This window comes from Crinia signifera, chromosome 8 (assembly GCF_055691185.1).
Source record: "Crinia signifera chromosome 8, ASM5569118v1, whole genome shotgun sequence".
Classification (NCBI taxonomy): domain Eukaryota; kingdom Metazoa; phylum Chordata; class Amphibia; order Anura; family Myobatrachidae; genus Crinia; species Crinia signifera.
Genome location: NC_139224.1, coordinates 40,957,031 through 40,971,094, shown reverse-complemented (window position 1 = coordinate 40,971,094; position 14,064 = coordinate 40,957,031). Strand labels below are relative to the sequence as shown.

Genomic DNA, 14,064 nt, shown 5'->3' with positions numbered 1-14,064 from the left:
ATTCTCCTTAGCAGTGTCTCGACCATGTAAGGGAAATTCAGAAGGAAAGGTCGTGGTTACTACTACCCATAATATAGTTTTACTGCAGTAAACATATACGGTGTTTCTTGTAAATCAAAAAGAAGCGTACCCTACTTACGGTAAGCAGGGCAGCGTAAATACACGTAGCGGTTTCTTTTTTTCTTCTTTTTTCCTCTTGTCCTCCTTCTTAATTTTTCTTCCTTTTTTCTGTTTTCTCTCTTTCTGCGGACCACCTCTCACAATATATACCTCGGTATTGTAGGGAAAGTATACAATATGTATGGTTAGTGATTTGTTCTCAGTGTGATGAAAAATTAGAAAGAAACACCCAGTGGTCAAATGAAGTGAAGAAGTGGTGATTGGATCGTACCTTACTCACCAAGGTAGAGGTAAGGTACACATATAGAGGTTTCTTTATCTTGGAGAGGTTTTGATAGACCTAAAGAATAATGGCGTACCCCTACTCACGTCAGTAGAGATTTCTTTACACCCGTAGCGTGTTCTTTAGAGGGGCTTTAACCTTGGCCGGAAAACAGCAATTTTTCTCTCCAGGTTGTGTGGCGTAGGTGTGGATATATAATAAAGATATGTTAGATCTTGGTGGATCTCTAAATCATATGTAAAAACACCCGGTGATCATATGGAATGGAGTGGTGATAATCAGGTCGTACCTTACTCACCAAAGAAAAGGGTAAGGTACATATATAAAGGTTTCTTTCATTCGGAGAAATTCTATTTCCTCTATAGACCCAAGAGGTAATGGCGTACCCCAACTCACGTCAAGGGAGATTTCTTTATACACGTAGCGTGTTCTTTATATGGGGAGGGGGGCTTGACCTTGGCCCGAAGATGACAATTTTTCTCTCCGGATGATATAGTGCAGAAAACAATATAATATGAAAAAAGATGTGTTAAATCTGTGCAGTGGGTTTCTATATCATAAATGTATAGGGATTACTCCTATTAGAGGGTGTATAGTGTAACCGAGAGGTACTAGTATCGTACCATAACTCACACGTGATAGTGCAATTAAACACCTGTAAAGGTATCTTTATCTGGAGGTGAAGTTTTTCCACAGTGAAAGAGCTTCTATTAGACGGTGTAAGATAGGGGGATCCCAACAGAAGATTATTTTGGCGTACCCAAACTCACAGTTATATGGCGTTTTCACCACATATAGCGGTTTCTTTAATCCTGAGCCTAGGGAGGCTTGGTGATTGATAAAAGTAATTCCAAACCGGTGGGTCCAAAAAAAGGGGGAGATAGTCTCTTCAGAAAAATTATTTATTTATAAAAACAATGGCAAGAAATGTCCTTCATCCCAACAATGAAAGGATATCAATAACAATTCCAGGGAATTTCCACAAACAGTCCCAAAATTTACAAAAAACGTATAAAAATACAAAACATGATAAAAAATCCTAAAAAAATTTTTTTTAAAAAATACATACAAAGTCCAGAACGAAGGTATCCAGGGGGAATGATGGCTGCTCACCTTCCACAGAAATTTGTCAACGCGTTTCGGTGTCTACACACCTTTTTCAAGACGTCTTGAAAAAGGTGTGTAGACACCGAAACGCGTTGACAAATTTCTGTGGAAGGTGAGCAGCCATCATTCCCCCTGGATACCTTCGTTCTGGACTTTGTATGTATTTTTAAAAAAAAAAATTTTAGGATTTTTTATCATGTTTTGTATTTTTATACGTTTTTTGTAAATTTTGGGACTGTTTGTGGAAATTCCCTGGAATTATTATTGATATCCTTTCATTGTTGGGATGAAGGACATTTCTTGCCATTGTTTTTATAAATAAATAATTTTTCTGAAGAGACTATCTCCCCCTTTTTTTGGACCCACCGGTTTGGAATTACTTTTATCAATCACCAAGCCTCCCTAGGCTCAGGATTAAAGAAACCGCTATATGTGGTGAAAACGCCATATAACTGTGAGTTTGGGTACGCCAAAATAATCTTCTGTTGGGATCCCCCTATCTTACACCGTCTAATAGAAGCTCTTTCACTGTGGAAAAACTTCACCTCCAGATAAAGATACCTTTACAGGTGTTTAATTGCACTATCACGTGTGAGTTATGGTACGATACTAGTACCTCTCGGTTACACTATACACCCTCTAATAGGAGTAATCCCTATACATTTATGATATAGAAACCCACTGCACAGATTTAACACATCTTTTTTCATATTATATTGTTTTCTGCACTATATCATCCGGAGAGAAAAATTGTCATCTTCGGGCCAAGGTCAAGCCCCCCTCCCCATATAAAGAACACGCTACGTGTATAAAGAAATCTCCCTTGACGTGAGTTGGGGTACGCCATTACCTCTTGGGTCTATAGAGGAAATAGAATTTCTCCGAATGAAAGAAACCTTTATATATGTACCTTACCCTTTTCTTTGGTGAGTAAGGTACGACCTGATTATCACCACTCCATTCCATATGATCACCGGGTGTTTTTACATATGATTTAGAGATCCACCAAGATCTAACATATCTTTATTATATATCCACACCTACGCCACACAACCTGGAGAGAAAAATTGCTGTTTTCCGGCCAAGGTTAAAGCCCCTCTAAAGAACACGCTACGGGTGTAAAGAAATCTCTACTGACGTGAGTAGGGGTACGCCATTATTCTTTAGGTCTATCAAAACCTCTCCAAGATAAAGAAACCTCTATATGTGTACCTTACCTCTACCTTGGTGAGTAAGGTACGATCCAATCACCACTTCTTCACTTCATTTGACCACTGGGTGTTTCTTTCTAATTTTTCATCACACTGAGAACAAATCACTAACCATACATATTGTATACTTTCCCTACAATACCGAGGTATATATTGTGAGAGGTGGTCCGCAGAAAGAGAGAAAACAGAAAAAAGGAAGAAAAATTAAGAAGGAGGACAAGAGGAAAAAAGAAGAAAAAAAGAAACCGCTACGTGTATTTACGCTGCCCTGCTTACCGTAAGTAGGGTACGCTTCTTTTTGATTTACAAGAAACACCGTATATGTTTACTGCAGTAAAACTATATTATGGGTAGTAGTAACCACGACCTTTCCTTCTGAATTTCCCTTACATGGTCGAGACACTGCTAAGGAGAATCCAGGAGGATTCATAAGACTACAAGGTCCAAGAGAGGGATTATAAGATTATTGTCCGACAGGGCTGCCCCAGTGAAAGTAACACGCTTATGCCATCCGAAGGTGGCAATAGTCCACAAGTACAAGATCCAAAGAGCGTTTAAACATGTGGAAATAGCAGTATTTTAAGGACAAAATGACTTAATACTTTAGGCCTCTAATATTCTTACCAGGATCAACTGATAACCATTGTGGCTGCATTGAAAACTGTGCAAAAGTGTAATTTATGCATCACATTAGAATCAACCCAGTAATGAAATAAAACTTTTTAGTTTTTTTCCTGATAAACTTTTTGGTTTAATTTCATTAAGGCTTAAATAATGTAGGTGACCTGAAGTAGATGATGCACTTTTTTGAAATATGAATTTTTTTTTAATGCAACCTGCACCTACATAAATTACAAAATGCAACTAGAATTTGTAAAAGGTATCACATTAAGGGCCCAATTCAGACCTGCTCTCTGCATATATTCAGAGCCTAGCAAGCAAGTTAATGCGCCCCGGCGAACACATGACTCCGTCTCCCGCCCGAATCTCCTCACTACACTGCAAGCGGATGTATAGGCATACCCGTCCACTCACATGCGAATGCACAGAACAAAAAAATCATTCGATAGTTACTCACCATCGACTGATTTTTCCTCTGTTCGCAGCCGAAAGTAAGCCAGGGCATATTTTTCAGCTGAATGGTTTCCTGCGAATTGAGGGCGGGCGTAAACATCATGTGATATAATCTGCCCACTCCGGGCATTCGCTGGTACCACCCAGTGTTTCTTTGGGTGCGTCCACCATTTTTGTTGGCGTGCCCATGAAAAGCCAGGTGCCCACCCCGGAACGCCCCCCCTGCCGGTCAATCAGGCCGCTGTAATGCTTTGTACATATGGATGTTCATTTATGTTGCTACCAGCTACCTTAAAGAGAATACCTAAAGACAATGGTGGTGCCTGAACCACAGCTTGCATAGTGAATCTAACTAAACACAAAACCTTCATTGGATAACAATGTGGAGATGGGGTGTGGTTCATTATATATGCTATGAGCGTGGCACTGCACTATGGCATCACCCTTCTAACCAATTACTGACATAAAAGATCAGCATACCTTATCTTTAAGCTCTTTGACTGCCTCTAGATACTACATACCATATAAGAAGCAGTGGAGAGTGCTTTAGGGGAATGGCCTCTAGGGCATACCTACAACTACCTTGATTTTGGCTAGTCCTGATTCGAGTCAACTAACCATCTGTCCTCCAGAGTGATCCTGACTTTGGGAGGTTGGAAGATGTTTCCCCTCTGTGCGTTGTGAAAACATATTCCTCCACTCTGTGTGGCAATAACACTGTAAGCCACTGCTACTATAAGCTTTCTTCCTGAGGTATGGCCACCCCAATGTGGAACCATCATCCCTTCAACAGATATACCCACATTCATTATGACCTGGTCATGCCCTCACTCTGGATTTAGAATGTTGGGAGGTCATTTCCTAACGGGACAAGTAAAAGTTCACTTGACCTCCCTTTTCCAGTTATTTCATGCATCCGCTGCTTTACCAAAGGTTTACAAGAAGGAAGTCTCTAGAGCGTAGGGGAAAAAATCCCCCCCCCCTTCAAATAAAAAAACCCGTTCACATACAAAATATATTCAGCTGATAAAGTCATGAAACTTTTATATATTTAAATGTGTAATTTGTACTTTTATATAGATCAACCTAGGTTTAATCACCCATTAATTTTTGGATGTCCTACCCTTTGCTGTTCCATATACTAGCCGCAATGCGTTCAATGTCAGTCACACTAGTTAGTAATGTAACTAGCACTATAAATATTGTTTCATTGCATTTGTTTGCCTTAAATTATGAGCATGTCTTCATGCTGCTAAATCCCACAATGATATTATTGCTGTCTCTATGCTCTTTTTTGAAATCCGGAATATTGTCTCCATTATTGACACCAACAAAAGACAGCATGAAGCGGAACAAGACAAGCAATACAGTATGTATGAAGACACAAGTAGTGACGGAACAGTACACATGGCACTGCCTCTGAAGAAGGTGAGCTGTGCCAGCTCTCTACATGGTATGCTACCAAACACAAGGCAACGAACAAATTGTAAGCTCTGCAGTCCAGGTGTACTTTGAGCTTGCAAAATGCTATGTACGGTACTACACATGTATTAAAGAAATCCATACAATGTGGAACATGAAATGGCCTTGGCCACAACAGATCAAAGCATACATGGTTTAGACATTAGGACTGTTTGAAATGTTGACAGAAAAATAACATTTCAAGAACACATAGAAATTCCAGTGGAAATCATAGCAAGTTTAGGCACCGAGCCTTTAAACACATATTTTAGGAGTTACTTTGCGGTGTCAATCATTTCAGATGCTCCCACCCTTTTGAGTTAGAAGTCGCTATTCATCGCATGTTCAGAAGGATCTAAAGAATTCTTGTTCTGAGTGCAAAACCATGAATGTTACTCAGGGGTTATAATTGAACAATAAATAAATGAGGATCACTACATCAAGGTCATCAACATTATTGTATAAGTAACCTGCTGCAACTTTCTGAAGTTTTCCTGGGACAACATTAAGCAATAAATACATGTACAGTATCAGATCATATACGTCAACCTCTCAAACAAATGTCAGTGACAAAACATGGGATCGTTGAGGTGAGAAAGTATGGGGGGAGTGAGGGACAGGTGGAACGGGACAGTGTTTTTGCAGAGAAGTATTTGTGATTATACAAACATGTACGATGTGATACACATGATGTGATATATTTATTCATATGTATGCATATAACCGAAATGTGGCTTATTTAATAACAAAGGGGGGAACGGCGTTTAAAACCGGTGCATACATGAGTTCATTGCCACCCCAATCAAAGTCTGGCTGTCATTTCTGCAGTGGAGTGTAGAGAATGAAAGGCAATTTCTGACTGGTTGTTGAAAGAACCAGCAAATGTTTTGGTACAGCATGGACCGGTTTTTATGACACTGACCAATTAGATGTTTGATATTATTTTCTAAACTGCACTGAAAACATGACGGCAAGAATCTGATTGGTTGGTTTGGGTTCCTTCCATCCCACTTTGCACCTTGTCATTCAATAAGTCCCACTATGTTATATATACATATTGTGATACACTGTAGCAGTTATGGTATAAGGTTGAAGCTACAGAAAGGATATTTCCATAACATGGGTCTCAATGTGCTTTATTCAGATGAGGCAATAGAATAATCCTTTGTACAGTGGAGACCAGGTTATGATGTGTAATCGCTAGGCAGTGCTAAACCTAAAAGCCGCTTATATCATACGAATAAAAATATAAGACACCTTACAATTTAGCACTGTGCAGTAGGCAGTTCAACACTGTTTGCTATGCAGTTTGATACCTTTGCATGTTAATGTCTACACCGGCTTTGTTAGTTATTGCTGCAATCCAATTCTTTATGATTGGGGTTACAAGTAACTTGAGCAAACACCATTGAATATGATCCAGAGATACATTATCCTAGTTACCACTGTACTTGGTGTATAGCACTGCAAACATGCACGAACGTCAAAATGTTCTACTCAATGAAGTATTAACAGAATTGTTATTTTTTTTTTTTTTACCTTTTGAGCCTGAGGGAGCTGAAAAAACAGAAACAACAAAACAAAATTCATTTAGTGTAACTAAGTCTCTTTAAATCTTTAATGTCATCTTCATTTTTTTTCTTCTGTGACTGATTATGGTGCTTTGGCAAGTACATTAAAATAGTTTAAAAGTGGACCAATCTCCCGCACACAGTGACGGCAGCCATTTTGTTGACTGTGCAGTCTACTTGGATGTAGTGACATCACTGAGGTAAAAAAATTCAACTGTGCTCATGTATAATAAAAAACTACTCTCAAAATGGCTGCAGCCACTGTGCGTAGGGCGATAGCTGTACTGTAACAACCAGGACTGCTTTTAGGGTGTCTCAGCGCCTCAAGACTTTGTTGGGTATCTGGTTCTGTATGAATGGGGTTTGTATTTGTAAGACGTCATCAGAGTCAGCTTGCGGATGAAATTAGGAAATATCTGAAATAAACTTCTGTACAGAAGATTTCTTATGGATGCATAAAGTTATGAAGAGATTCACCATACATTCAGCATGTGTCTACTTGTACAGAGTGATCCTGTGATATGGTTGCACTCACTCAGTAAAATATTCTTAGTCACAGATTAGTCAGATTTTACATATTTCGCGCAAAGACATAAAATCTCACTGAGAACAAAAGTAAAAACAACAGCCCACAAGCAGCTTTGACAGCTGTGACACTATATGACCTAATAACCACTACAAAGTTGTTGTTGCGTGTTATAGATACAAGGAAATCGGTAACGGATGGTGCAGATTTTTATTGCACATTTTCTTGGTCAATTAACCTACATATATCAGAGAGTCACAACAAGTCACAGGACTAAAACACTCAACTATAATGCAAACCATGTGGTATTGATCAATCCATGAAGACATACTGTACTGTACTGTTGTAGTATTAAAGCAAAGGCTGCCATATGTAATGTCATAGGGGGCAAGAGGTACAGGGGGAGATTCTCTAAGAATCTCCGCCCCCCTTCGCCGCCCATCGCATTTATAATTATCGCATATGTTCTAACATATGCGATAATTATAGCAAAGGACAGCTCTTGCGTTAAGAGCTGTCATTTGCGGTGAGAGTCGCCGGGTCCCAGCAGGTCCCGGCGGCTCCCCCTCCCTCACACACCCGGCGCTGCTGCTGCTGCACCAGGCTCTCCTCCTCCCTGCACCCGGAAGAGGATCAGTGCAGGGAGGAGGTCACAGGTCCGGGCAGCACAGCTCTGTGCTACCCGGACACAGGTGAGGGGGCGATGCGGGACGGCGGGGGTCCGTGCGGGGCGGCGGGGGGTCGGCCCGGGGCGGCAGTGGGATGCGGTAGAAGCCCATTGGCTTCTATGGGGCATCGCCAGATTTTTCTGGCGATGCCCCTGCCGCGTTAACCCGGCAGGGGATGTTTACAGCATCCCAAAATGCGGTAAAAACCCTTTTTACCGCATTTCTTGCTTAGAGAATCTCCCCCACAGATTGTGATATTTATATTTAAAATGTTGCAGTGCAGACTTATCTATGGGGGTATTCAGACCCGATCGCACAAATAAACATTTTCAGGCTAGGTCGATAATCCGTCAAGTTGTTTGACAAGAAGCCAGCGTCTGTGGGTGTCACACAGGGCCTGATTCAGACCTGTTCAATATGCAGCGAATGGGTAAATGCCGCCTGACCGAATGTCCACCCCCCCCCTGTGTCGCTAACACGTCACCTCGCATACGGCCACACGGTTGAAAAATCAGTTGATCAAATGATTTTTCACCCGTTCGCTAATACTGTAAAAGTCATTCTAGACTGACTTTTATTATGCCCGCATTATTGACGAAGTCAGGGCGGGTTGTAAATCATGTGACGTCAGCCGCCCGCCCCAAGCTGGTATCGACATGCCTGCGTTAACCCGGCATTTTTATGGGGACGCCTATTAAACGCTGGGCATTCCCCTTTGACCCCTCTCTGCCTGCCCCCACTCCACCACTCCTGGAGCAAACAGCTTGCGCAAAAAACCCAAAACAATGGGGAAGTCAGGTCACTTATAAAATGCCCTGAAATTGCCCCGTGTGTAGGCCCCAATACTTTGAATGCTCGTATCCTGAGATATAACCATTGCAGACACATTAGAGGACATAACATAGGTCTTTATGGTTATGGTATATGGCATTGACCATGTTTAGGTTGATAATACCATGGTTGACCACCAGAGGTGGACGGCATCCAGTTAAATGCCTATACTTGGCTGTATAGACCAGTGGTTCCCAACCTTTTTTCTCTCCCGTACCCCTTGATTAGGCTTTTTATTGATAAGTACCCCCTCCTCTGATTTTGGAATATGTGGATCCTTATGCATGTCCTTATATTAAGGAGGAGCGGAGGAGTATTATACAGCAAGGAATCATGCCCTTCTGTGTCTAGACACTGGTTGTGTATTATCTCCAGGATACCCGCTAACACCGGTAGGATTAATTCTGCTGCTTCCTCCACCTTTGTCAGTGCTGGGCAGATGACTGCTGATGGGAAGCTCCCAGTGGATTGCTGGTCAGGCATATGACACAACATGGTTGTGTCATAGACCTTTTCATTGTCCGCCATTACCAATATTATATACAAGTACCCACAACTGGTCTGCAGAGTACCCCCAGGGGTACTAGTACACCAGGTTGGGAACCACTGGTATAGAAGGAAGACGGAACACCCAAGTCGACCTTGCTATTGTCGACCAGATTTTTGTCTCTGTCGATCTCCCTTCACTGTCTATCTAAACACCGACGACCAACTATAGGCGTCTAACTAGATGCCGTGGACCTCTAGTGGTCAACCATGGTATTGTCGACCTCCACCCCATCAATCCGCCATTTAAGGCATATCCGGGTGTCACCACAGTGAGTTTAATTTCAGCTGTTTAGCAAAGAACATGTATTCAGTTATATATACAAACTTCAGTATGTTTAATGTCTATTTATATTGGATCTGTCTACTGTGCGTTCTAGGTTTATTGGCAATATAAAAAGCCATTTCACATTACTGTGAAAAATGCAAATATGAGCAAAGATTTAGTGACATGAAAAATTTATTTTAATAGGAATATAGCAAGTCACAAGTTTAATTCGCTTACACTGGGAGCGAAGCTACAGTATTTCTTTCCTGATTAACTTTTGTTGTAAACACTGCTGTTGTCGTTCTATGTAGGGACAAGGCGGTGGTCCATTCCTCCTGCCCTTTCTGATCTGCGGTATCTTTCAGCGTTAAATATTCCACAATGACTGAAGTGCTGCCTGTTGGTGTGTCACGCATGTGTACTATTAGTTCTGTGTGTGGCATGTAATGTGAAGGTTTTTACAAAGAGATAGAATAAGGACATGAATTAGAAGAAAAAAGATTGTGTTTAATAAATGTGTAAAAATGTAAATAACAATAAAATAAGACAAATAAAACAATGTTATCCAGGTGTTCACACTGTGCGATTTTCCTTGCGTTTCGATTTGCATGGCATGCAAAACACATTCCATTTGAACTATATAGTACAGATCTGTATGCTAAACTCTTGCCTGGACAGTCTATTTTTTTATTCGATTTTGATGCCGCGGATTGGGATTGAATCGGCATCGAATGTGAAAACCGTTTCATGTTCCTTCGATTTCGTTTCTTTTTTTAGCAAAATCGAATAGAAAAATAGACCAGTGGCCCTTATTCGAGTTGATTCGGTCAGGAACAAATTCACATACAGATGTAGCCGCTTTTATCTTTGCTGGCGAACCGCCAGCAGCATGCTGCTGGCGATCCGCCAGCAACACGGCGCTCTATCTGACTGAGACACGCGTGCGTCCCCCACGCACGCGCATCTCAGTATCCGGGCGGCGAGGCGGACGCAATACTGTCCGCCTCCCGCTCGAGGGGGCTGGGGGGGACCCGAGGAGGCTGCGGGGGGTGCGGTCGCCCGGTGTGGGCACCGGGCGACCGAGGGCAGCACCGTCGGAAGGGGACACGCGCTCACCTCGTGCGCGCGCGTCCCCTTCCGGCATACAGATGGCGGCAGGCAGGGGATGGCGACGCCATCACCTGCAAAGATGAATCCCGCTACATCTGTAGGGGGCCGATGTTTTGCGTATGCGCATGCACAGCAGCATTTCTGCGCATGTGTATACGCTGGGAGCGTGTGAACTCGGTGCAAAATCTGTTCACTGAGTGCACGCTCCCTGCCTTTGAATTTGGGTGGTGGAGAGGGGTGTGGGGTGCCGGCCTGGGCCATTAGCATATGTGAACGCCCAGCGTTTTCATGGGCATTCCCATGAAACCACTGGGCGTACACATGCTAATGCTGCCCGTCCAATTCCCTGGAATTCTACATGCATATGTACCAGTGGTCTGTACCACCCTTACATAGGCGTGCGCCTTCACCATCATTCGATGGTCGCCGACCATCGAAAGATGGAGGAGGTTCCCACTGGCATGCGAACGGATGTTTATGTAAAACATCCATTTGCATGCCGGGTGAACGAACCCGGCGTGCGAAGGGAGGGGGGGGGGGGGGGCGGACGTACCACCATTCGCAGGGCGGGGTTCTGGTTGACTCGGAAGGGTGCTAACCCGAGTGAGTCAACCAGAATAAGGGCCAGTGTGTATGGGGAAATACACTTGGTGCTATAATCCCCGGAACTTCGATTACAGTAGGTGTAGGTGTGAGACATCAATGTGAGGGCCAGACAGAAGGCTGTGTGAACATGTGTAATGTGTAATGTGTGAACATGACCTTGGGTGACCCAGAATGAATGAAGTACTGGAAATGCAAGAAATGCCACACACTAGCAGAGTGGCTGGGAAGATCAAAGGCTAATATAGGTTGAGTATCCTTATCTGAAATGCTCGGGATCACAAGTATTTCGGATAAGGGATTTTTACGGTTTTTGGATGGTCCCACAGCGTCCCCCAACGTCCACGGCGGCCTTCAGGATCTTCTTCAACGGTCCCAGGGGTGCATTGTGCGAGGTTGCAGGCGCATCGGGGACCGCTAAAGATGCTGAAGAAGATTCTGAAGGCTGCCGTGGACACCGGGGAACTTGGTAAGTATGGAAAAATGGGCAGGGGAAAAAAAATCCAAAATATTCTATGTTTGGAATATTTCAGATAAGAGGTCTCCGGATATGGGAGACTATACCGGTATTGTTTTATCTACTTTACTTTTTTTTTAATTATTATTATTATCATTTTAACCCCTTTATTAAAGGCAATATTTATTCTTTCAATTCACGTCCTTACATCTCATGTACTACCTATTGCATCTCTGTGTACAGCTACATATTACCTGCCACACATGGCATTTATAGGGCGAGTTGGATCCATCTTCTGAAGGATATTATGTTTTTGTTTCAGTACCATCTTAACAGTATGGTAGGTCCTGGACAAAGCAGTGCACTGGGGCCCCTAGACACCCATTAATGCCAATTCTTTTTTAAACAAATCATGCCTCTCCTGCAGTCCATCTTTCGCCATGCTTCCACACAATGAATGGCTGTCAGCACTCTGATTGGTAGATAACTCCACCAATCAGCATGCAGACAACATTTTACTGTCTTGCTGCAGGCTGGGAAGCAGGTAAAGAATGTGGACTGGCTACTCTGAATCTCTACTGCCTCCCAAGAATCTCAGGAGGCAGATGGTCACAGCCCATTCTGCCCCTGCTCAAAGGCCCCTAGGGCAGCTGCCCATTAAGCCCATACATTAAGATGGCCCTGAGTACACTTTATTGGGTACAATCTTGTCCATCTTGTACCTTAAAGTTAAGGTACACGATGGACGCGATGGACCCGATTTCCTTTGAAATCAGGTCCATTTTGCCGGCAAAGGCAAAATCGGGGGCATCGCGTCGGTCGCGGGCATCAACATGGCCCCCGACGCGATGGACCAAATTTTGCCATAGGCTTCAATGTTAAAATATTTTTAACATTGAAATCGGGAGCATCGCGTCGGTCTTGTGCCATTATAATGGCACAAGATGAGATGGACTTGATTAAGTCCATTTTACATAGGAAACAATGTGAAATGGGCCAATATGACCCATTTCACATTGTATATGGCCCCGTCATGGTAAAAAAGTTACGGAAGCCCATTGTGAGCGTCACCCCATGATTGACGCCAACCCGAAGCTTGGCGAGCGCAGTGAGCCCGCGAGGGGCGGCGGTGCGCGTCCTCCGACCTTTTCTTACCCCTACTATCCACGTCGGCGTGGAGATGAGAATACAAAGTGTGGCGAGCGCAACGAGCCACCGAGCCTGAAGCGTGGCGAGGGGCCCTATTCACATTTGATTCAATGTAAAAATCGGGTCAATCGCGTCGGTCGCATCGCATGCATCGACGCAATTTTTCCGACACGATCACCCGGATACAAATCGGTGTGGCCGTGCTAGGAAACAAATACCCTTTATTGTCATTGGAAACATGCTGCCAATTGCTACTGCAGCCAGCTTGTTCTGCAGCCCAAGCTCACAATCTAGCTGAGAAGGGCTGCTCAGTGCAGATGTACTGTATGTCAGGTAAGGACTGAGCCATCCCAGCAATAGACGGATCGCTATAAATTCCACTTGCTGAGGGAATTTTCTAGGAGCCCAGAACCCTGAAAAGGCTCCAGAGACAATTTCACCACACAATGTGCCAAGGGCGATTTAAAAAATGTATTCAATTCTAAGAACTGTCTGTTTGGTTGCATATCTAACAGTCACTAAAGGTATTATTATTATATTGAATGTAATGGTATAGGTGACTTTCACTTATTATTGAAGCAGGTGAGCAGAACTTGTACAGTTAGGAGATTATATATCTCAGGGCCATGGTGGGTGTCAAACCCACAACCTCAAACTGAGTTTGTATATTCTCCCCTCGCTTGCGTGGGTTTCCTCTGGGTACTTCAGTTTCCTCCCACAATCCAAAAATATACTGGTACCTATAGGTCCATCGGCTTCCAACAAATTGACCCTAGAATGTCTGTGTGTGTTTACATGTGGTAGGGAATATAGATCCTAAGCTCCACTGGGGCAGGGACTGATGTGAATGTTCAGTACTTGTGTAATAGCACGGCGCCCATTACGTAGTTAGCGTAGCGTCCCTGTCAGAATCAGCGTAGTGTGTGCGCGGCCAGCATAGTTAGCGTAGTCAGTCAGAAGTAGTGTAGTGTACCCGCTAGCGTAGTAAGCACCCCCTCTATCCACACCAGCCCGAAGCGTGGCGAGTGCAGAGCGCCCCGCGAGGGGCCGCGGAATACATGTAAAGTAATCCGCGTCCC

General features: G+C 43.3%; 1 protein-coding gene across 5 annotated transcripts in view; it reads right to left on the bottom strand.

The window, feature by feature from the left end:
- CACNA2D3 (calcium voltage-gated channel auxiliary subunit alpha2delta 3) overlaps positions 1-14,064 on the bottom strand; it is an 876,035-nt gene that overhangs the window by 310,583 nt on the left and 551,388 nt on the right. For 3 of the 5 annotated variants that reach the window (XM_083156212.1, XM_083156213.1, XM_083156216.1), the window contains one exon: positions 6,796-6,813. The exons of the other annotated variants lie outside the window; for them this stretch is intronic. In XM_083156212.1, coding sequence (XP_083012338.1) covers positions 6,796-6,813 — 18 coding nt within the window. The remainder of the gene's footprint in view (positions 1-6,795; positions 6,814-14,064) is intronic. 5 annotated transcript variants of the gene reach the window in all.